This window comes from Rhamphochromis longiceps, linkage group LG4 (assembly GCF_057381845.1).
Source record: "Rhamphochromis longiceps isolate RC_006_pf linkage group LG4, R_longiceps_female_GT1.1, whole genome shotgun sequence".
Taxonomy (NCBI): domain Eukaryota; kingdom Metazoa; phylum Chordata; class Actinopteri; order Cichliformes; family Cichlidae; genus Rhamphochromis; species Rhamphochromis longiceps.
In genome coordinates, this window is record NC_140560.1 from 4,291,556 (window position 1) to 4,315,563 (window position 24,008).

Sequence of the window (24,008 nt, forward strand, 5' to 3'; positions counted from 1 at the left end):
CTTTTTTAAAGAGAATCGATAAGAGAATCGATAAAGAATCCAATCGTTAAACAGAATCGAAAATGGAATCGGAATCGTTAAAATCTTATCAATACCCATCCCTACTGATGTGTCCCCATCAAATCTGCTCTCCTTCACTACTCTGACTCATTGAATTTGACCTTGTCTCTTTGTGTGTGCTGTTAGTGCCATTTGGAGCATTTTTGCAGATTGCCTGACTGATCACGTGCTTTGCTGTGTGGTACAAACCATCCAACAAATTTGTCCTTCAGACTTGGTGAGTGAGATTCTAGTATTTTATTAGTTTTAACTATCTTATATGTTAGGGTGACCATATTTTGATTTCCAACTTTAATAATACTGTTTGCTTAAAGAAATTTTTAACACATTTAAACAATGCCTTCTCTGTGCGGTCAATGAATGGTGAAACAAAAATGTCATTTAGGCTTTTACAAGTCATCATGGACAAAAAAAAGAAGTCAAAAACCTCTGGAATTAAATAATGGTGCAGAAAGAATGCCTCACCTTTATAAGAAAAATTACCGGGACCGTATGAGGGAAATTTATTTTGCAGTTTATCTGAAAAGCTCCACTTGCGCTTTGACGTCTTTTAAACATCATCAGGCGCGCTGCTGCACGCTGTCTGTCCAGTCTGTGAGCGCAGAACAAGCGCTCACAAAGCATCAGCTCGGAGATGACATCACACATATGGTTCCTCTGTAGGCCTATAGAAAAACCCGGACATTTTCATCAATCTCGAAAATCCTCCCCGACGCTCCGGACAGAACGTGAAAAGTGGACATGTTCGGGGAAAAGAGGATGGTTGGTCACCCTATTATATGTGTATTGCAACTAAGCTAGCTAGCATTAGCTGATAACTTGGAACTCCACTGTTTCATCCTTAGCATCAAAATGCTAACACTGAAGATAGCTAAGCATTAACAGTCACTAGACAAACCAGTCCTTACGACATATTTACTTTATAAACTGTCATTAATAATTAATATATATGTTTTTGAAAAAGTGTCAGTATGTTGGGAAAAATTGGAGATGTTGCAGAAAATAAAGACATACTGTAGCAATACAATAATGTGTCTCTGTACAGCCATTTTAACTAGCATTGATGTCAGAAGCAGTGTCATCACTCTATCCTTTTGATGATCACAAAGATGTTCAGATTGCTACTCGGTTATTTAGAAGTTATTCTGCGTATTTACTGTCTTGGTGTACATGCTAACCTCTAACCTCTACAAGGCACAACTAGGATTGGGTCAAAGGTTGCTGCATCCTCAGTATTACAAATCAAGAGGCCAGAAATCACAAGTTGGTTTTTATACCAAGTATTTCATACTTTTTATTACCATTTATAAGTATTCATTTCAAGTCGACAATTTACATCACAGCCCATTGGCTCTCTGGAATTGTCAGTATAATGTATATCAGCCATAGGGACGAGGGGAATAGCGGGTAAGACTGCGGGACCCAGAAAAACCTAAAACATGAGGGGGAGGACAGGGGGGAGGAAACTGTGGTTTCTGCCACCAGATCCCAAACTCGGCCCAAATCAACACAGTGTTTGCCTCTCTGTGATCATCATCATCATCATCTTCATCATTCGAGTTGTTGTCATCGGTCCAGTGCTGTTGTGCAGAAGGAAAATGCTGGGAACTTGGAGGACTCAGTGCAGTGGACCTGCAATAGCGAGAGACATTTGAGCTTGATGAAGGCAAAGATCCTTTGGGCAGACCTGACAAATAATCTGATATCTAACCGCTGATCTCAAACAGATACAGACAAGGAGCGTCACATGTTGCAACCTTCCCAAATCATACCACTTGCTTCTTCCCTTTTTCATTATACAGTAGGCCAGCTGAATACCTTTGGCCACGGGTGTTGTCCAGGCTGCATTCCCACATGGCTCAGATCCAGTGAAATCCAGATCATCTCTGTATGTGGTCTGGCTGATCCAGTTGCATTCTCATCCTTTGTTTTGCATACATTTACGCCTGCATTAAAGTACCTGTTTCCTTACCAAGAACTGATATCTACAGCAGACCGATCACTCAGTCGGGCTGTTTGTTAATTCTGGTGAGTGGATTGTTATTTTAAGTGTCTTCTTATTGAAACTGCTTTTCAACTGACAAAGCGGCAAATATTTTAAAACTCAGCATCTCAATAATGAGATTTTGGATCTTTATTTAGTCATATATATGTATTTGATTTGCCAGTTTATCAGAATATGTCATTTTTGTTTCTCCTAAAAATTATCCTCCCAAGTCTTGGCAATAATAACAAACTTTTGATATGTCAAAGTAAGGCTAAGCTGAGCATTATAGTCATTATAGTCAGCGTTGGAACAGTAAACCAGCAGGACCAGCTAAAGAGAATTCAGCCATAGTTCATTTTTTAACACTTACATCACCACGGACTGCCATTTGGCTTTTTCTACCTTTAAAACCCGGAGAGCAGCCAAATGGCTTTTAGCTAAGCTTTAGCTTCAGGCAAGTGGAAGCTAAATTGGCTAGTCATTCATATGTATATTAGGTTGTTAGCTGGGAATTCTGGAGGGAGGGGAGTGGGGGTGTGTGGATGAGGGGGTGGGGGAGCTGCTAAAAGCTGTGAACTTCCTTTTGTGTTTCATCTTGATGCATTCTCAATCATCCAGGGAAATAAATCTCCAAAAGTCACCAACTTGGAGTGTTTCAGTTTGCCGTCTTAGGGAGAAATCAACACACATGGGTGTAGGTCCTTTGTTGCTGAGATTTATTGATAAAAACAGTACAAAAAACCAACCATTTGTACACATATTTACAAATAATAATAAAAAGTGAGTGAGTACATTTCAACATTATACCAGTGGTCTGATTGATGCCACAATGGAGCAAATCGAGCAAAGACTGATAAGTTCGCTGCAATTTCCAGTGTGTGGGGATCATTGGTCACCAACTGCATCACGTGCTACAACCCTGGTCTACATATCACCGTTGATGAACAGCTTTTCCCATCAAAGACTCGGTGCTGTTTCCTGCAGTATATTGCAAGTAAACCTGACAAGTTTGGGATCAAGTTTTGGGTGGCTTGCGACCTAAAATCCAAGTACATTTGCAATGTCTTCCCATATCTTGGCAAGGACCCCAATCGTCCCACTGGGGAGAGACTTTCTGAAAATGTAGTAATGAGGCTGATGGAACCATTCCTAGACAAGGGCAGAAATGTTACCACGGACAATTTTTTCACATCGCTTTCACTCGCGCAAAAACTTCTTAGACTGAAAACCACCATCCTCGGCACAGTCAACAAGATTCGCAGGGAAATTCCTCAATCCACTAGTGGATTGGCTAGTCATTCATATGTAAATGTGGTGGAGCTTGCAAGAGAGTTGGCTCACTCTCTTGTAGCTGAGAAGAAGGCAAGAAAAGAACAGTTGCTTCGGACACAACCCTCCACACCTAGTCCTGGAAAAAGAGCCATGTGTCAGGTCAAACACAAATGCAAGAACAATCATGCCACTGTGCGATGTGTTCACTGCTACAGATACACATGTGGTAAATGCAGACTACAGATACCATGGCAGTGCCAGGATTGTGAGTGATTGCTGAAAATGTTGAAATGTACTCACTCACTTTTTATTATTATTTGTAAATATGTGTACAAATGGTTGGTTTTTTGTACTGTTTTTATCAATAAATCTCAGCAACAAAGGACATACACCCATGTGTGTTGATTCTCCCTAAGATGGCAAACTGAAACACTCCAAGTTGGTGACTTTTGGAGATTTATTTCCCTGGATGATTGAGAATGCATCAAGATGAAACACAAAAGGAAGTTCACAGCTTTTAGCAGCTCCCCCTCATCCACACACCCCCACTCCCCTCCCTCCAGAATTCCCAGCTAACAACCTAATTTACATATGAATGACTAGCCAATTTAGCTTCCACTTGGCTGAAGCTAAAGCCTAGCTAAAAGCCTACCAGCCATTTGGCTGGTGGTGGGTTTTAAAGGTAGAAAGGTAGAAGCCTGGGACTCCTAGTGTTAAAGATATATTTAGAGAATAAACACTTGTATTCTCTATTCCTGTTGAAACCATTTTCAGACGATTCACAAAGGTTTCTATAAATAACCCCCCACCGAAGCTGTTATGGAATTAATCATTCAATTATGCAACATGCTTACATTTGAGGCTGGAGGGCGACTCCTCATGACGTCCCTTCAGCTGCACTCTTCACACAAGCAGCGAAGGCCTCCATCAGATCTTTGCAGCCGCCGGCTCCCTTCTCCGCCACACTGCAGGAAAGATTAACAACAGTTAGACCTCAAGTAAACCCACGTACAGGAGTTAAGCATCAACTGGATGCCAATCCAAGGAATTCTGTTGGCAAAACACATGCATGTTTGGTGTGCTAACATTGGTAGAAGCAAAAACACGAGCAACAGCTCTCAACAAGAGGGAAAAGCTGAAGAATAGGAAGAAGAGATGAATGCGACAGAGCGAGAGAGGAAGAGCGATTTCAAGCTTGGGAATAATTTCAGGCTTCCCATTCAGGAGCGAACACAGCCGACACTGCCACAGTGCATTAGGGTGATGGAGCGAGAGAGAGGGAGGGAGACAGAACAGCCATGTGCGTGGACCCATCTGTTTGATGGGAGGGAGGGAGGTTGCGTGATAATGGAGAGATAATAAGACACAGAGGTAACAGGGGGAGGCCACAGGAGGAGAGGGTTCATGTTACATGAACGTAAACCAATTGACTGGCTCCTCCTCCGCCTTCATGATGTCTCATCATCTCTCTGCTCCACTTTTCCTGCAACCCACCGAAGAGCAGGGGCCTCAATCCCTCCATCACAACTCCAATTCTATTCACAACGGTTCCTACTCGCTGCCAAGATAAAGGTTTTGCTTTTCATCCAGCATGTAGATTTACTCACTTATACGGTATAACTTTTATAAATATTGGTTTTTAATCTGTCTGCTGCTTTTACCTTTCCTTTATGATCAGAAGATTGGTTTTCCTTTTATTCATTTGGCTGCCATTTTGGTGATGTCAGCAGACAGTTAACCCCTCGAGGTCTGAGTGGGTAACTCTAACCCTAACTCCACCCTAACCATAATTTGGAGAAAGGGAAAACAAATTTTCTGGGAAAAGCACACACGCACGCACGCACACACACACACACACACACACACACACACACACACACACACACACACACACACACACACACACACACACACACGTCAGGTGTTGCTGTCCTAGTGGGGACATCTCATTGACATAATGCTTTCCCATGGCGCTTACCCTAACCATCAAAAATGAATGCCTAACCCTTACCCTAAACCTAACCATAACCATAACCCTGACACTAAAACCACACTTTGAGTGTGAAAAATGCCATCGAACTCGTGGGAACCAATAGGGCTGGTGGTCCCCACGAGGATAGTAAATTTCAGATTTTGGTCCCCACCAAGAAAAGAAAAAATGGCACACACACACACAAACACAGAGCGCCAGGACATTGTTAGCTTACTTTAAGCTGTAAGCTAGCTGTTGGGAACAGCTAGCTTACAGCTTTGGTATGGTACAAATGCATTTTTCCTGATTTCATTTATATATTTGTACTGTAATATATATTTAATATTACTGTACTGTAATATTACTGTTATTGTGAATTTTTTTTTCTTCAAATAGGTGAAAACCTGACATTGGGATATTTGGTCACATGTGGAGTATTCATGCTAAATTAAGCTAACTAGCTCCAGAGTAAATAAAATAATATACGGAAAATACGAAGAAAAGAGGCCAGTTTGATTTTCAGCCTTCAACTTGCAACTAAGTGAAATGCAGTCTATTCTGTAAGTCTGAAAAGTGTGTCAGATCCATTTTAATACACCAGCTGAGCTACACTGAGCATACTGCTTTATCGTTTCATATTGTGGCCTGGCGCCTTCAGAGTGATGTAACGTACAGCTGGCTGCTGCAGATTATCACTCAGCACTTTACTTTGCCAGGAGAGTTGGAGAGAACGATGTGTGTCTGCTGCTTGGCGAGGGTGTGCAAGGAAATGGGAGTGGGGCATTGAGTGGTTATGTTGCATGCACTGCAATAATGACCCAACATCAGAGCTGAGCAGAATCAAACCCTGAGGCTGTGTTGCCAGATAATCCTGCCACAGTGCCATCAACATGCATGTACATGTCTCTGAATCAAACCCAACAAGAAGAAGAAGAACAGGAACATTATTGTACTTGTAAAGTCCTACTATCTGCATGTGAACAAATATTAAGAAAATATAGGGATTACATAAAGCATAGGAGCAGGGTGCTCACATGCATGGGCAGACGAGGGTAAGGATCTGATGACATCATCGCAACTACAGGCATCACGCAATCTTCTGAGAGAGGGAGAGAGAGCGTGATTCTGAATGAGCGTGGTACAAGCAACCAGGAACAAAACCAATTGGTTGTTTTAGTGAATATATGACCACAGACTGAATGAAAGCAACTCTGCACCACTGAGCACTAGTATCCTGATCCAAGCATGTCCAGGTCCGATTGCCACTCTGCACGGGGTGGAGGAGGGACGTTGTCTCCTTGTCTTGGACACAATCAGGAAGCGTAATCTGAATTATTTAGGCTGGGCTTGCTATAGTCAGTCCACTGGGACCAACATGTATAATAGATCAGTGAGCAGGTGCAGAAGGGTAAAATGATGATGCAGATGCCAGGATTTAGCCAGGAGGTCATGTGATTAGCTGTGTCACTGTCCTGTGAGGTAGCGATGAGAATCATCAAAGCACAGAGTTTATTAGGACGGTGATTGTCCAACATTTCTGCTTGAGACTTCTTAAAACAATATATGTCAACAAGTTAAGACCCAAAGAAGTAAGGATGTTCCATTTTGTGCCTTTATTGAAACATCTGAGTCTTTCAAAAATCTGCTTTTGTAAAATGCACTTTACCCATCTGGATGTTGAAAAAAAATCACCAAAACAATGAATAAACAGATTCCACAGGCGTGAAAGCTGTTGTCCGTCCAGCATGGTGAGCTGGAGGGGAAGAGGCTGTAGCTAGTCTGACACAGCAGCAGTGCTACACTCAGATTACTGACGTCTGCCGAGTCACCAAATTCCAGCCAGAAATTAAATGCATGTGCGTCCATACAGCCGCAGGCGATCGGGCCCAAAGAGGCCGACTGTGGAAGTGAGTGTGAGAGTGTTTATGGAAGGCAGAGGAAGAGTAAGGCCAGCATGTCCACGGTTCCTATGGCTAACATTCAGCATGTTCACTGTAGGAGTTTGCATAGATCGCCATGGCCTGCAAACAGGTGTCTAAACCAGCCTTGACCTCATTTTTGAGGAGACTTTGAGACTGTGGCTACTCTTCAGTGAGCTATCTATGACCATTTGGTACTTTAACTTTGCAATTTCATTAAAGTAATATCATGTTTTGTTGCATTTATTTAATTATTGAACTAAAAAAAGAGCTTGCTCTTTAAAAAAAATACATTGTTATTATACCAGCAAAAGAGAACCTGAAGTAGAGGAAGTAAATATGTGTTGGTATGTCTATGCTTATGTTAAAAGCTAAAGAGATACTTTCAGTCCTACCTGTATTTTTGCAAATGAATCATAATAAATAAAACACGTAGCACCCTAGGTACATACAGGTATAGGTTACACGTTTTTACAACTAGACAATTTAAGGAATAATTTTCAGCAGCAATAAATAGAAGTTACATTGATAAACATGGCACATTGCCTTCTTTTATAAATTTATTCATTTATATAAATGAATTTAAATAAATTAAGGGAGCCACTGGAGCAGCTAGAGGTGTTTTGAGACTAGGGATGGACCGATCCGATATTAAGCATCGGTCCGATACTGACCTAAATTACTGGCTCGGATATCGGAGAGATATAAAAAATGTAATCCGATCCATTAAATATCCCCAAAGCACCTCACAAAACTTGCGACATGGCGTAACTCAGCTCAGAACCTTAGCACGTGGGAGCAGTATGCGTCACGTGATAGAGCGGCTGTGGCGCGCCAGACCTGTTGGCGGTCTGGTTGAGCATTTGGAGCGTTGCTACCAACCCGGCATTTCATCTCCGAGGAAGTGATCCCAGAGAGAAGTAAAGCAAGTGTGTAAGTTCATCTCTGAATGTTTGTAAAGCATTCCCACGCTAAGCTTAACAACTGATATATGGAGCGACTGCCTCTTCTCTATTTACTTTCTACACCAGGATTCTTTTCTATGCAGCTGACAGCTGGTAACTGTGCAGGGGCAGATCTAGCAAAGTTATGCCAGGGGGCCAGGGACGGCAATAACAGGGACAAGGGGGCACAAAGACATACTTTTCTTTCTTATTCTCATTTAAAATGTCGAGCTTTTAATAATGAATTATCTGAATCTTACAACCAAATTTTTCATCTGATGTAAAATGTATAGAAGTCCATTACTGTATATAGTAACTGTTAAGTCTAATATATACAGGGGTACACGTAAATGGTCCGCAGGTGCGCATTCGCTGTCAAAATAAAAGACGCGCACCGGATAAGAAGTTGGAACGTGTGTTTGTGTACATAAGATGTTCTGGAGGAGGACAGACATTTGTTCAGAACTCTTAAAGATGTCGAAGAAGCAAGCTCCGTAAGCAATTACTTATGCAAAAGAAGCGCGTTTTCTCGAATATGTGCTTCTTATCTGTTGTGCATCTTTTATTTTGACAGCGAATGCGCACCTGCGGACCACTTATGTGCATCCCTGAATATATACCCTAGTAAGCTATAGTACTTTTTTCTTTGTAAAGGTACCATCTGTGCAGTCTGCAATTCTGTTGAAGAAAGATTTCTATCTATTTATTTATTGTAGAACAATAATTTATTTCTGTGCATTTCTTTTAATTTAAAAAAAAATTTTGTACACGTGCATTAAATTAAAGTTGATTACGTCAATTAAGCAAAACGAGGCGGAGGGTGGTTCCCAATTTTTTTGCTGGGAGTTGGCAGCCCTATTAGTTAGGTTGTTTAATATTTCTGCTAAGTACTCTTTAAAATACCAGAATAGGGAGGATGGAGGATTTAAGTTTATTAGAACTATGAACTATTTTGGGTGCAGTGTATTTTTTGAATACAAGTATAAGAGAATAGCTTTAGTGGTTTTGTTTTTTTGTCTTTTTAAGACAAAAAGTATGAACTTATACAAAATGCAGCAAGATATTAAAAAAACAAACAGTTTTATTGATTAAAAAATACGCTATAGCAGATTCATATCAGTATCGGCAGATATTATTACAAATTTATGATATTGGTATTGGTATCGGACATAAAAAAGTGGTATCGTGCCGTCTTTATTTGAGGCCTCTGGTTGAAACAAATAACACAACATGTGATTCATTTATCAATAAGAGCAATTTTTGAAAAATGTATGGAATAAACATATATTTATAATTTATAATGTTTTTAACACTTTATTAATGCTAGTTAGTCATCGTCAAGTTCAGTTCATCATAAATGTCAAGGAAAATATAGTTGATATACTGTTCATGCATTGCATTTTAGTTTTTAACCTGCTCACTTCACCTCTGTGTGACTTTGCCACTGTGACCTTGACAGGGTCATGACTATATTAATCATGGCTGCCCTCTAAGTTTCCAGCTGGGTGTGAAAGAGAAGCGTTTGCTTATTTGGCTGCCCTGCTTAAAAAGGAGCAGGTGTCAGGTGGAGCAGTAATGTGACCTCCGACTAGTAACATGCAATGATACCCAGCATATACAGTCACACTTGTAACATTTCTATCCATGACTTTGACAAGCTGCTGTCTATAAATACGCAGGTATTTCTGATATATTGCTTACACAGGGCAGAGCCCTCTTGGCTCTACAGTTGGCTCAAAATTGGCTGGGATAACACTGATGGAGACCGCAGTATAGCAAGAATTCTTCCTTTCAGCACATGAATGTACACAGGAGCATCCATCATATAAGCGAGCATGTATACTGATGCAAGTCCTATAGAGAGCTGACTTGTATAAACTGTACCTTAAACCAAAGAAGTTAATTTGAATGTCAGTATCAGCAAAATAAATCTACTTTTTACATGTAGCGTATGAATTTAGGAGCAAAGCTGAATGAGTGTGGGATTCCCAACAGCTAAGAGGTTAGACTTTCAGTTTCATATAAAAAAGTCTGCTTACAGATCTTAGGGAATTAGAACGATGGGGCCGTGCCTAGAATGCTAGCATTAGCTGCTACCAACACGACACACCCCTGTAGTTTTAATTTAACATTTAGCTGCTAATTGCTAAGCAGGTAAGTGCTGTGTGTTTACCAGTTAGTACCTAATTCTCCCATTCTTAATGAATGGGTCATTTACAAGGCCCATGTGGCCAAAAATAGCACTGTAAGAAGGTAAACAACAAACCAGGTCTGTGAAGCTAGCTTAAACTAATAGCTAAAATTCCTTAAAAATACTCTGTAAAGTTGCTGATTCTGGTGACATTTCTAAGCTCAACACACACACACACACACACACACACACACACTGATTTCACAGTGATTGCCATTCTGCACTCACTGATGATTAATTTGTTAGCATAATTATTTTTCTGTTAAATTTATCCCTAGTTTAAAAAGTGATTCCACAGAAATTACAGGTTATGGGACAAATATCAGTGTAGGACAATTAACTCTGGCTCTATACAACTTAAAGGACAAATAGTGCTGGTGCTGCCTGATTTTCAACCTTTCAAGGTTAGGTTCAGGTCAGCTTCATGCAATGACCCGCATACAGTATAATCTTGTAAAACCATGATATGCCGCATGAGCAACAGAACATCTTATCACCTTAAAACATTTACTTTCAAATACTCTTGAGAGTGCCAGCTTTTGCCAGAGTGCCCAGTGTATTCTTTAACATAAGAGGAACTGAACTTATCAATCAGTTATCAGTTGTATATTTCATTTGAATATATGTTAAACCTCAACATTCACCTAGAAATATCAGAGGTATCGGAAAGGTCATCAACACACTGGCGCATGATTAGCCAATTACCCATGCCATGCCTTCCATTCCCACTCAACCTGCTTGCTTATCTAATAGCTTCACACATTCATATCCACCTTATCAAGACTAAACAGGCTGGCTGAAGAAAACTGGGCAGCTTTTGCTATCAATAAAATGTGTTTACTTTGCCAGCACATAATTATTAACACCAGAACAGCTCAAATTCCAACTACAACTGAAGAAATCACTATAAAAACTGTTCCCTGGAGTTCATTGAACTTGACTGTGAAGAACTCAGACCTCTAAATGTCTGTAGTAGTGTTATGTCATTGCTATCCTCCATTCTCACAAAGCAGCATCTGTTGTGTCCGTTGACATAGCAAGAGGCTAAAGGAGACACTGGATACGAACAGAACGAGCTAACGCGAGGAATTCTGGGGAAAGGGAGGCAAGTGACGTAAGCAGATTCCCAGCCTCCATCCATCCGTATGGCCAAGCATCGAGCATCACCACCGCTGTCACGCATCATTAATCCCTTAATCGCTTTGCCCTACATGGGGTACCCTAAGTTTTCATAACCTTCAAACTTGCGCTCAGCTAGGTTGTCAAATTCATTTACATCTCAACACGCAAGATGTGGAGACTTTTAGTGCAAACGCCAATGACCGCTGAAGCGACTCCATTTTGGGATGGCGCACTTTAGGATACCGCAGTCCACGACCAGCCGCTGCCACACATGCGAGTCTCCCCCTTAATTTGGGTGCCGTGGTGTTTTTCTTTCCAGTTTGATAGCTCGTTAAGTAACGGCCAAGAACATCACGAATGATCCAGATAATTCGGTTTTGACTTCTCAGCGTGTAAACGTTTAAAGGCAACTCTGAGAGTCAGAGATGAACTTGTGTAGGCATCAAAGGTGTACCCAAGAACTGCAAGAGGTTCCTATTATGTTTTTGGCGTCTGGGATAAGAACCTTTCTTCAACTCTAAAGGATATGCAAATATGCAAATGAGAAACATATAAACTGTTTTTCTGTTAATCACTCCAACATGCACCTACCACTTGTCCAGGTCAGCCTTGATGTTTGCACAAGCAGCAGGGACGGGGGCCTCAGCAGGGGCGGCGGCGGTTTCAGAGTCCGACATGTCTGCGGTGGTGCTGCTACGTGGTGTTGAGGGTGCGTATGCTGTCCAGTTCTTGTCCTCTGAACGCCTATGGATCCCAGCGCCACCAACGGAGACAGACAGAGAGAGAAAGTAGAGATGTGAGCGAGCTGGTGAAAGGGGAGGGGAGCACAGCGGGAGGTGGGAGGAGATAAAACATGTGAGAGGGGAAGCACACGTGTGTACATAGCAGTCAAGAACTGAGGGAGGGGGTGGAAGAGGTGAAAGGGCAGTGACCCAGAAGAGGAAGATTTAGGAACAAGGACAGAAAAAGGATTCTAGAATTTGTTGGGGTTCCTTATTTATGAGGTTCATCACACAGGTTTGATGCCTATAATACTACTTAACAGGTGTTAGTTCAGGCATTCAGAAAATAGATAAAAACTCCATGATGCACTGAAGCGACCAATACCACTACTATGTCTGTGAAATGAAAAATCAGAAATCAGAGTGGCCTGAAGTCAGGTTTTTAAAGTTGTTGTTTTGTGGACTGTGAAATGAACGTACGTGTGTGTGTGTGTGTGTGTGTGTAAGCAAGTACACACACACATGACAACCATGACAGCTCGTCTTCCAACGAGAGCTGTCTGTCAAAAAGCTGCCATCTACTGGTAATTCTGTGCAACTGCAAGTCTTCATCACAGCTCATGGCTGCCATTCCTGAAAGGTCAAGGAATATATATAACAAGGAAACACGTTAAAGGGCACCATCTTTTACAATCACTAGGCAAAATTAAATACCTTTATTTATTGCATTTAGTCAAAATCAGTGAAGCCAAGTGTCCTTGTGGGAAAATGTGACCAAACTCCAAAGTTTTCCCAAGGTCACATGAGAACTGCGTGGAATGTCAGAGTTAGGACGAAGGCTGCTAATTGTAATTTTTACTATTAATTAATGTTCTGATTGAGTTTTTTGATGAGCTGCTGGTTAGATTCGAACAAATTTGTTTGTTTGTTTTTTGGATACAGACTAACTTTGCTTTAAAAAAAATTAACCTTCATGATGTCTCATCATCTCTCTGCTCCACTTTTCCTGCAACCCACCGAAGAGCAGGGGCCTCAATCCCTCCATCCTGACTCCAATTCTATTCACAACGGCTCCTACTCGCTGCCAAGATAAAGGTTTTGCTTTTCATCCAGCATGTAGATTTACTCACTTATACGGTATAACTTTTATAAATATTGGTTTTTAATCTGTCTGCTGCTTTTACCTTTCCGTTATGATCAGAAGATTGGTTTTCCTTTTATTCATTTGGCTGCCATTTTGGTGATGTCAGCAGACAGTTAACCCCTCGAGGTCTGAGTGGGTAACTCTAACCCTAACTCCACCCTAACCATAATTTGGAGAAAGGGAAAACAAATTTTCTGGGAAAAGCACACACACACACACGCACACACACACACAAACACACACACACACACGTCAGGTGTTGCTGTCCTAGTGGGGACATCTCATTGACATAATGCTTTCCCATGGCGCTTACCCTAACCATCAAAAATGAATGCCTAACCCTTACCCTAAACCTAACCATAACCATAACCCTGACACTAAAACCACACTTTGAGTGTGAAAAATGCCATCGAACTCGTGGGAACCAATAGGGCTGGTGGTCCCCACGAGGATAGTAAATTTCAGATTTTGGTCCCCACCAAGAAAAGAAAAAGTGGCGCACACACACACACACACACACACACACACACACACACACACACACACACACACACACACACACACAGCGCCAGGACATTGTTAGCTTACTTTAAGCTGTAAGCTAGCTGCTGGGAACAGCTAGCTTACAGCTTTGGTATGGTACAAATGCATTTTTCCTGATTTCATTTATATATTTGTACTGTAATATATATTTAATATTACTGTACTGTAATATTACTGTTATTGTGAATTTTTTTTTCTTCAAATAGGTGAAAACCTGACATTGGGATATTTGGTCACATGTGGAGTATTCATGCTAAATTAAGCTAACTAGCTCCAGAGTAAATAAAATAATATACGGAAAATACGAAGAAAGGAGGCCAGTTTGATTTTCAGCCTTCAACTTGCAACTAAGTGAAATGCAGTCTATTCTGTAAGTCTAAAAAGTGTGTCAGATCCATTTTAATACACCAGCTGAGCTACACTGAGCATACTGCTTTATCGTTTCATATTGTGGCCTGGCGCCTTCAGAGCTGCTGGTTAGATTCTAACAAATTTGTTTGTTTGTTTTTTGGATACAGACTAACTTTGCTTTAAAAAAAATTAACCAGAACAGACAAAGGTGAGACCCTTGGGAATGTTGGAATAAATAGGAATAAAAAGGAATTTCCTTTCACCATCATCATTAAAAAGAAAATAATAATAATAATAATAATAATAATAACAACTGTGATTGTCTTATAAATATTAATTTGAATTCAGTAAAGCACAGGAAGTGGAAGTCATTGTCCAGAGTCCACACCTCATACAAAGACGGATCGTTTAACAGGAACTGGGTGTACATCAGACACCCTGAAGATGACACTCAATTAGCCACAACTGCTGCTTGAATAAGGATCATAATTCTGTGTAATTCTGCTCCCACTATGTGGCTTGAAAAGATTTATACACTTGTCACAATCCCATTTAAGGAAGAGGGAGTGAATGCATGTGTGTGAGCATTATTAACTTAGGCCGTTTTTGTAGCCACCGCTGCGGAGTTTCACGATAAAACAACACATGCTTTTCTTTTCTTTTTTTTACTTCTTTTCTTTTACGATCTCAGCCACACATCAGCCAGGACTCACACTCGGATTGTTTCAGGACCCTGAAACAATCCAACAGTCCAAACTCCTCATTCATATTCCACAGAGAAAAGTGTCCCTAAATTACATTAGCATACAATGCCAACCACTTAGTTCTTTGCTTTTAAAAAACAAACAGACTCCTCTTTCCGTCACCTTCTCTCCCAAAAATAATGCTCACTCATGCGTAATTTCACTGGCATGAAGTCATGGGGTAAAGCACGAACAAATTATGACCAAATTCCACTATTCAAGGAAAAAAAGACATGTCATCAGATTACCCGGTGTCCACTGTAAGCATTATTTTTACAGAAAATAAGGAAAACATCTCTTTGGGCAAAACAACTATGTTGCTCATGCGCGTCAGGACAAGTACACCATGTACTTTCAATCACAGAAGTGGCTTCCTGTGCAGAAACCCCAGCATACCTGCTTAAATGTATTCACCAATGCTGTTAAATCCTACCTATCTGCAGATGGGATGTCTGGATCCTGAGGTGGACAGCTAGGGGAAAAAACTGTGCACGGTGGGTTTGCTGTCAGCAGTCTGAAAGACAAACAGGGAGTGTTTGGGGGAGGGGGAGTGGCGAGGTGGAATATGGAAAGTCAAAAGAGCAACAGCCTAAAAAAGAAGATGCTTCTGTTTGAGACACCATGGGGGTTAAAGGGAACTCAAGAGGAGGGGGGGGGGATTCACATAAATGTGTAACATTTAATGCATAGCGTGCTGGCAGCACTGTGGTGCCCTGCAGCAAGGCCACCCTAACAGTCCATAAAACAATGAAATATGACTCTGGAGGTTCTCACATTTTTCTTTTTCTCTTATTCTGATTCATTTTTAGCTCATCTATGTGCAGCTTCCTCCCTCATACACGTAAGACCCTCAGGCCGCATGCTGACTTGGCATGATTTAAACACCGCATGCATATTTACTAAACATGCAAGCACACAGTCAGTGTTGCTCTGTGAGACAAAGCCAACAACATGAACTGTTTTCTTGACAATAAACAGGAATCTGCTGCCAGCAGGTAGAATACAAAAAAGTGTGTGTGCATGCTGGAGGTGGTGCTAAAATCAGAGGAGCCTTCAAAGTCAGTCTGTAGGTCACACATGAGACGCCTGCTGTGGTACTTTGGTAGTATAGTCTGAAAGGATAAGGTTGGGGGGGGGAGTGTATGGGAGGGCTGTTTAAAGCGAGCATCACATACATGACCTCTTGACTTTTGGAGAATGTGTCCACAAAGGGAACAGGAGCCCGTTTGATGAAACAGTCAACACCACATCACAAACGTGCCTTTTTGTGCTCGAGGCATCGATAAAAGATAGACGTCGCCACTGTCACGTCACAAACTGGTTTGGTGTTCATCGCCATCGCTGTCTTGATGATGACCCTACCATTACAAACTGTAGACTGTAGGTAAAACAGTAGAGCCACAGACTGTATGTAGAGACTGTATTGGTTAGGCAGTCCCATTATGAAGTCTCTTTTTACAATCAGAAGTCATGATGTGCATTGAGAAAATCTGACTACTCACTGATTGCTTAATGACTTGGTAGTCACAAAATCGTCATCAAATCGGCTTTACTGTCAAACAACACCTTTTATTCGTAGTTGCCCAAATGGCACAGGACCTGAGGTTGAGACAGAGCACAGAGCTCTAGAAACAATTGCTCATGTTCTTTAAGAAAGTGAAATGTTTGGTCTGTTTGCATTTAGACCCCTGAACTCCAACCCACCATGGCAGATTGTAATATTGTAGGTGCTGTTGCGTTCAATATAAAGCACAGTTGAAACAGCAATTGCTGTGAATTGGTGCTATATTAATAAAATCGTTTGGTTGGAACTTTCCACACAACGCTGAGCTGAGTTGTGGGATAAAAATGTTTGTAGTGTTTGCAACTTCAATCCACCAGTGCAGTCTGGAGTCCATCTGTAAACACTGGGATAATCCAGCCATCCATTTACTTAGCCTCTTATCCGAATCAGGCTCTTTCGGGGAGCCTTGAGTCAATCTCAGCTATTGACATGGGCGACCAGTCCATCCCAGGACTAAGAAAGAGAAAAAGACAAGAATTCAAACTCACATTCACACCTATGACCAGTTTAGAAACACCAGTTAAGCTTATATGAATGCATGTGGGAGGAAGCCTGGAGTACCTGAGAAGCCAGAAAACACAGCGACAAGATGCAAAGTCCACACACAAACGTCTCCATGGCATAACAACACCAAAAGGTGGCTAATTTATATAAACTTTTCATGTGGTATAGACATGAAAACTCATAGATTAGCAAATCAGGCAGAGAAAGAGTAAAACCTTGTTGAAGGTGACCTGTGATGGTGATCTAGTGAAAATACTTTTTTGGGTTCGGGCATGGGAAAAGTTTCATCTTCATGAGTGGGCTCTAGGAAAGAGGCAGCGCCATAATCAGCTCTGCTAAAATCTCCATGGATTGCACACAAACCTGATGGAAAGAGCTGCTTGGAAAAAAATATCAATAAAATCATCATAAATTAAATCACAGCACCATTAAGAATGAGGTGATTACAGACTTTGTCGGTCGCCAAAGACGAGACCAACAAGGATCAATTGCTGATACTCTATAAAACGAGATAAAATCTCAGAAAAGCTGAATTTTACGTCATGTCGTTTGTTTTTTGTCACTTCTCACCAGTTAGCCCAGTAACCCCCCCACCCCCCCACCCCCACAAACACACACACACACACACACCCTGGAAAAGGAATGGGGGATGTGTGTGTGTGTGTGTGTACTTCCGTGTTTGTCCAGCAGATGCCTCCACTGCCTGTATTTTGCAAAATGAGTTTGCGGGTGAGAAGAGCAAGGTCTAACTCTACTCAAAGGTTAAAAGCATACTAAATAGGCACAAGTATGACCTGGTGTACATAAGTATACTGTGTAATGCTTTATAATAACCATCAATAGTAATGCAAAGATACATGTTTAGTTGACAAGATTCAAGATGTTATTTTTTTAATCGTTACCACTTTTATTTACTCTTCACTAATCATTAATAACTGAAAGTGTGATTTTAGTTCAAATATGATGTTTCTTAGTTTTGGCAACAGGTGCCTACAGAGAAATGATAAACAACAGCATGTGCACATCTCAGCAGTATTTGATGCCTGATGATCAGGATGGTCTCACTGATCAGTAATTAAACTTTTATTATGTAACAATATTTATCATTAACAAATACATAGCATGACATTTAAGATCTTACGTGCTTACTGAGTCTCTTCAGCTAAAACTGGTACGTATTACTAAGGAATTCATAATATTATTCTCATATTTTATTTATAACAATATTTTAATATTTTTCTAAATATTTGTGATTTGTAAAATACATTTGTAAGAAGATTAACGGTCAACTTACAAATTGTTTGGTCCCACAGCTCATCCTGGTTATTAAAACTGAAGATTTTCATTTCTACTTTGACTTATGTCATGTCATCTAGATCATTTAATGAGAATTGTAAGTTTAATGGCTTAAATGGAAGAAGCTCAAGGACTGAAAAGATCAGTTGTAATCCAGGTGTGTTAGAGTTGTGTTAGAGTTTTCGTGTCCTGTGGGAGAACCTGTTGGTTGGTTACGTCAAACCTGCATGTGTCACGGCGCTTTTACAAAACTTTATGTGAGCATTTTTATTCATCCACCCAATCAGAATCAGGAACAAACATTTTCCACCTTACCCCACCACACACACACACACACACACACACACACACACACACACACACACACACACACACACACACACACACACACACACACACACACACACACACACACACACGCACACCTTATCAACCTGTGACTGCATCCTGTTGCATCCATTCAAAGCCCCTCCACCATGTTTCTCATTATAAACTGGTTCCAGCAAGTTCTTGACAATTAGCACACAGTCACCCTGCTCCTGCATAACCAAACAACTGGAGCCAAAGAACTATAAAATGGAGGCAAGATGGACCAAGAAGAAGAAAAAGCGACGAGGAGAAGAAGCGACGGCTAATGGACAGAAAAAGAAGAGAGATGGCTCAGAGAAGAACCAGTGGAACCAACCTCTTCATGACAGGTGAGCTCAGCGTAGCCGTTTTACTTCTGAAAACTGATTTGTACAGAACAGTCCACGATGCTTAGAATGGATCATTTGCTTTAAAAGAAAATGTTAGAAGTTAAAATCTGCGTTTATGAAAATGTAAATGTTCAGACCTGAGGTTCTACAGTTTTGTACCAACAAGATACAAATTTGTAAGCGTGATTATATTTAGAAACAACACTGTTACAAGTTTGCTCACCAGCACTGACAACCAAACTGCATAACATCAATATATGCATCTGTATCGCATATATTAAACGTAAATATCATCCTATTAACATTGTTTATTGCAGTGGTCTGATCATTTCTTTGCCCTATATAAACCAAATTTAGATTAGCTTTCAATAAAATTATATGACACGTACCATTCATTCACTAATATACTTTTTTCACTAAGTGTTCTTGCTTGTTATTCAACGTATTGTAGTAATTATTAAAAAAAAATATTTTTTTTGTTTTTTTTTAAGGGGATTTTAAAAAGTTATGTTTAAAAATGATTGCACCAGAGTTGGCTATTAATTTGTTTTTATTTATTTATTTATTATACTAGAAGTTAGAAAGCCATAATAATGTATTCTTAATGTATTTTTCAGTGCATAACATTTTGAATTAAATTAACCTAATAATTATAATGGCAGCACTGATGATGGCACTTTTGCATTGACTAAAGCCAGATTGAAAATCAGTTATCAGACCCAGCGTAATATTTATATTTATGATTAACAAGAAATTTTGTTTCTATAAATAAAGTATACCTTTTATAGATTAGATGCAGGTCAGAAATTTTAACTCAAACATAAAAGAAAAATAAGGAAAAACAAATGACAGCTGTACCTGTTGAATGATGCTCACATTCCACCCAGCCCCCCCGATAAGCAGACGTAAGAGAAAAAGAGGGAAAAAGCCAAAAGGACACCAAACTGTGGCCCTGCAGCTGCTTTCTCTAACTCTGCCTCCGCTCATCTTTTCATGCTTCACAGTGTTGTGTGTGGTGGCAATGTGCAGAGCCGTCCCCATCAACGAACTGCTCGAGCGAGCCTCTCAGCACTCTGACAAACTGCACTCGCTCAGCACGACGCTCACCCAGGAGCTGGTCTGTACCTGTTTGTGTGTGTGTGTTTGCACTGTAAATGAAATGTCACAGTCTCCCCAAACATAAAAAACACAAACTTCCTGTTTAAACCCGATGCTTCCTTATTAGCTTGACATGCAGTGCAGTGGGTCTGCTTGAAGCTGCCTCATCTTCAGGAACTATGCACTGAATTACAGCAAACAATTTTAACTGATCTATTCGAGCAGGACAATATTCATTTAATGTCCTGAAAAGTGGGGATTGAAAGCCTTTCTGTTGAATTAAAGCATTCTGCATCCTTACGTTCCATCACAGAGAAAAATCTGTTCGTTTTCTTTTTTTAAAGAGACTAACGCTCAACTTCTGTCCCTCCCAGGACTCTCACTTCCCTCCTATAGGCAGGGTGATCATGCCGCGTCCCGCAATGTGCCACACCTCCTCTCTACAGACGCCCATTGACAAGGACCAAGCACTTCAAGTATCGGTAAGTGCTTTTACTCCAGTATTGACATTATTGTTTGCGTCCATGTGCTTTAACCACATATTATTCAGTTTTGTATTTAACACCTTCCCCACTGTCTCTTATACATCAAATTGAATGTCAACCTTGCAAGCTCATGCGAAATACATTATATTCCAGAGACCCCTTTAAGCAGTAAGTCATTTAAAGAGTACTTTGAGAATGACTGTGTGGATTTGACTGTCTACAAAAGCTAATGAGAAAAAAAGGGGCATTTTCAACACAATTCAATGATATCTGTTTTATTTAGATGGAGCAAAGTCACAACAAGTTGCCTTTAGGTGCTTTATATTGTAGGGTAAAGACTAGAGAGAAAAAACCACAACAATCAGATGACCCCCTTGGTGACGGTGGGAAGGAAAAACTTCCTTTTTACAGAACTTCCTTTCGCAGAACCAGCCTCGGATTCAGCTGTGATCGATTTAGGGTAATCGGAGGTAAACAGGCCAAAAGAGACACTGTGGAAGAGAGCCTGAGTTTTATAATCGCTAATGATCAAATGCAGAGTGGTGTGTAAACACACAGACACTGAAAAGAGGAAACACTGAGTGCATCATGGGAAGTCCCCTGCCCCCCTTTTAACTTTAGTTAGACAAAAGTAAGAAATCTGTATCTGACTGACACAAATCTGCATACTGCTTCTGTTTTCCCACAAACATCTTCACCTTCTTGTGGTATTGTTTCTATTTATTTCTTGTCCAGGAGTCAGATTTGATGTCCCTGGCTCGCTCCCTCCTCCAAGCCTGGTCGGACCCTCTCGTACTCCTGTCCTCCTCCGCTAGTGCCCTGCCTCACCCAGCACAAAGCACCATATTCAACAAGATCCAGGAGATGCAGCAGTACTCCAAAAGTCTCAAGGATGGCTTGGATGTACTATCTAGCAAGGTGTGTAAGAGATGGCTGCAGGAGCTTTGGGGGGAAAATAAAAAGTTATTTTCATTTACAGTGCAAATACAAAATGTATCATTAAAATGATTTTTCCCGGCCTGTTTGTGTCCAGATGGGTTCATCTGCTCAGGCCATCACTTCACTGCCCTACCGAGGAGGCACCAGCCTCGGCCAGGACAAGATTACCAAGTTGATCAACTTCAACTTTCTGCTGTCCTGCCTCCGTCGGGACTCTCACAAGATTGACAGCTTCCTGAAAGTCCTACGCTGCCGGGCAGCAAAGATGCAACCAGAGATGTGCTGAAGAGTGGGTGTCCAGCCTGACTCTGTGGGGAGATTGTTCTGAAAGCTTGTACTGCCTATAGAATTATACATGGTACTATATTCCTACCTGCTGATTAGTTTTGCAACACGAGGATAAGGAGGAGTTATAAGTTACAAAAACACATAAAAATTGACCTTCTTGCTCCATTTCTCAGTGTGTATGTATAAATTAAAGCTGCTTTCAGCTGTTGCCTTATTCTCAAGGGGTTACCACAGTGGATCGCTCCCCTTGTTTAATTGTGTTTTATGCTGGATGGCCTTCCTGATGCAACCCCAAAGAAGTTTGTGTCTCCTCCTGGGATTATGCCAGGAGATCTTTTGCTTGTTTATGCACACGTGTAAACCTTTACACTATGGAGGATTGTTAAATAGTAGCCTTAAAGGTTAACAGATTTAAAGTATAGGAAGGGGAGCTGCAGACTGTTGTCCGACCTTAGTAATGTGTCATTGTCTTTCTTGATGGAGCACCTTTCCATTTTGATTTCCAGCTGGCCTGGCATTATGAAGTGACCAGACAGTGGTCACGAATGGAAGCAAATCGGTGTGTCAACCTGTGACTCCTCCTCATCCTTTTGTTGTGTTAAAGCAGTATCCCCACAAAGTCATACTACTAAAGGAGAAAATGAGTGGAGAATGTTTTCTTCCTAACTAATGCTTAATTAACTGCAGCATTTGCACTTTAGATTAAATGACATCTTTTAAAAAGCATTGTTGCCTTAGTGCCTTTTAACTGAACTGTTTCTTTTAAATCTGTATTTCATTAAAGTTTTTCTTGCACAGTAGAATGTTGTCACTTATTCTTTGTTTTAATGGAAATCAGTAGCGTGCATGTAACAGCCTGAGCTCATTGATCTCACTATATAATCAGTGGAGTTCCACCGGGGTTCTGTTCTGTTTTCCTTAGGTAGTATTATCAAAAGGCACAGCATTTTCATTCTATGCAGATGATACCCAGCTTTATCTATCCATGAAGCCAGATGACACACACCAGTTAGTTAAACTAGTGGAAGTATACCATCAACACTGACACAAATACAAGAAAACAGCCTTTGAATAGCTGTCCACTGTAGTTAGCACTATTCAATTTAATTCAATTTTATTTATATAGCGCCAAATCACAACAAAAGTCGCCTCAAGGCGCTTCATAAGAGAAAAACCCAACAATCATATGACCCTCTATGAGCAAGCACTTTGGCGACAGCGGGAAGGAAAACTCCCTTTTAACAGGAAGAAACCTCCAACAGAACCAGGCTCAGGGAGGGGCGGCCATCTGCTGCGACCGGTTGGGGTGAGAGAAGGAAGACAGGATAAAGACATGCTGTGGAAGAGAGACAGAGATGAATAACAGATATGATTCAATGCAGAGAGGTCTGTGAACACATAGTGAGTGAGAAAGGTGACTGGAAAGGAAAAACTCAATGCATCATGGGAATCCCCGGCAGCCTACGTCTATTGCAGCATAACTAAGGGAGGATTCAGGGTCACCTGGTCCAGCCCTAACTATATGCTTTAGCAAAAAGGAAAGTTTGAAGCCTAATCTTGAAAGTAGAGATAGTGTCTGTCTCCCGAATCCAAACTGGAAGCTGGTTCCACAGAAGAGGGGCCTGAAAACTGAAGGCTCTGCCTCCCATTCTACTTTTAAATACTCTAGGAACAACAAGTAGGCCTGCAGAGCGAGAGTGAAGTGCTCTAATAGGGTGATATGGTACTACAAGGTCATTAAGATAAGATGGGGCCTGATTATTTAAGACCTTGTATGTGAGGAGCAGGATTTTGAATTCAATTCTGGACTTAACAGGAAGCCAATGAAGGGAAGCCAAAACAGGAGAAATCTGCTCTCTCTTTCTAGTCCCTGTCAGGACTCTTGCTGCAGCATTTTGGATTAGCTGAAGGCTTTTCAGGGAGTTTTTTGGACATCCTGATAATAATGAATTACAGTCGTCCAGCCTGGAAGTAATAAATGCATGAACTAGTTTTTCAGCGTCACTCTGAGACAGGATATTTCTAATTTTAGAGATGTTGTTCAAATGGAAGAACGCAGTCTTACATATTTGTTTAATATGTGCATTGAAGGACATGTCCTGGTCAAAAATGACTCCAAGGTTCCTCACAGCGTTACTGGAGGCCAAGGTAATGCCATCCAGAGTA

The 24,008-nt window shown here is 40.9% G+C and overlaps 2 protein-coding genes and 1 long non-coding RNA gene across 4 annotated transcripts in view; 2 read left to right on the top strand and 1 right to left on the bottom strand.

The window, feature by feature from the left end:
• The window catches only part of LOC146670845 (uncharacterized), a 372,233-nt gene that overhangs the window by 187,879 nt on the left and 160,346 nt on the right, over positions 1–24,008 (top strand). The gene's annotated exons all lie outside the window — the stretch shown is intronic.
• On the bottom strand, positions 1,332–20,018 carry LOC146670850 (uncharacterized). Its single transcript, XM_085402951.1, has 6 exons — positions 19,891–20,018; positions 19,020–19,110; positions 15,404–15,484; positions 12,059–12,211; positions 4,174–4,284; positions 1,332–1,692 (listed from the first exon to the last, which is right to left on the bottom strand). Exons 2-5 carry the CDS (start codon positions 19,025–19,027, stop codon positions 4,197–4,199), a joined length of 330 nt encoding a protein of 109 aa, XP_085259077.1. The 5' UTR covers positions 19,028–19,110; positions 19,891–20,018; the 3' UTR covers positions 1,332–1,692; positions 4,174–4,196.
• Positions 17,718–22,634, top strand: prl (prolactin). Of its 2 annotated transcripts, XM_085402950.1 has the most exons (5): positions 17,718–19,032; positions 20,037–20,149; positions 20,505–20,612; positions 21,351–21,533; positions 21,649–22,634. In XM_085402950.1, the coding sequence occupies exons 1-5, from the start codon at positions 18,969–18,971 to the stop codon at positions 21,838–21,840; spliced, it is 660 nt and encodes a 219-aa protein (XP_085259076.1). In that variant the 5' UTR covers positions 17,718–18,968; the 3' UTR covers positions 21,841–22,634. The 2 variants fall into 2 exon arrangements, with proteins under 2 accessions (XP_085259076.1, XP_085259075.1); XM_085402949.1 differs by lacking the exon at positions 17,718–19,032 and having other exon boundaries at positions 19,898–20,149.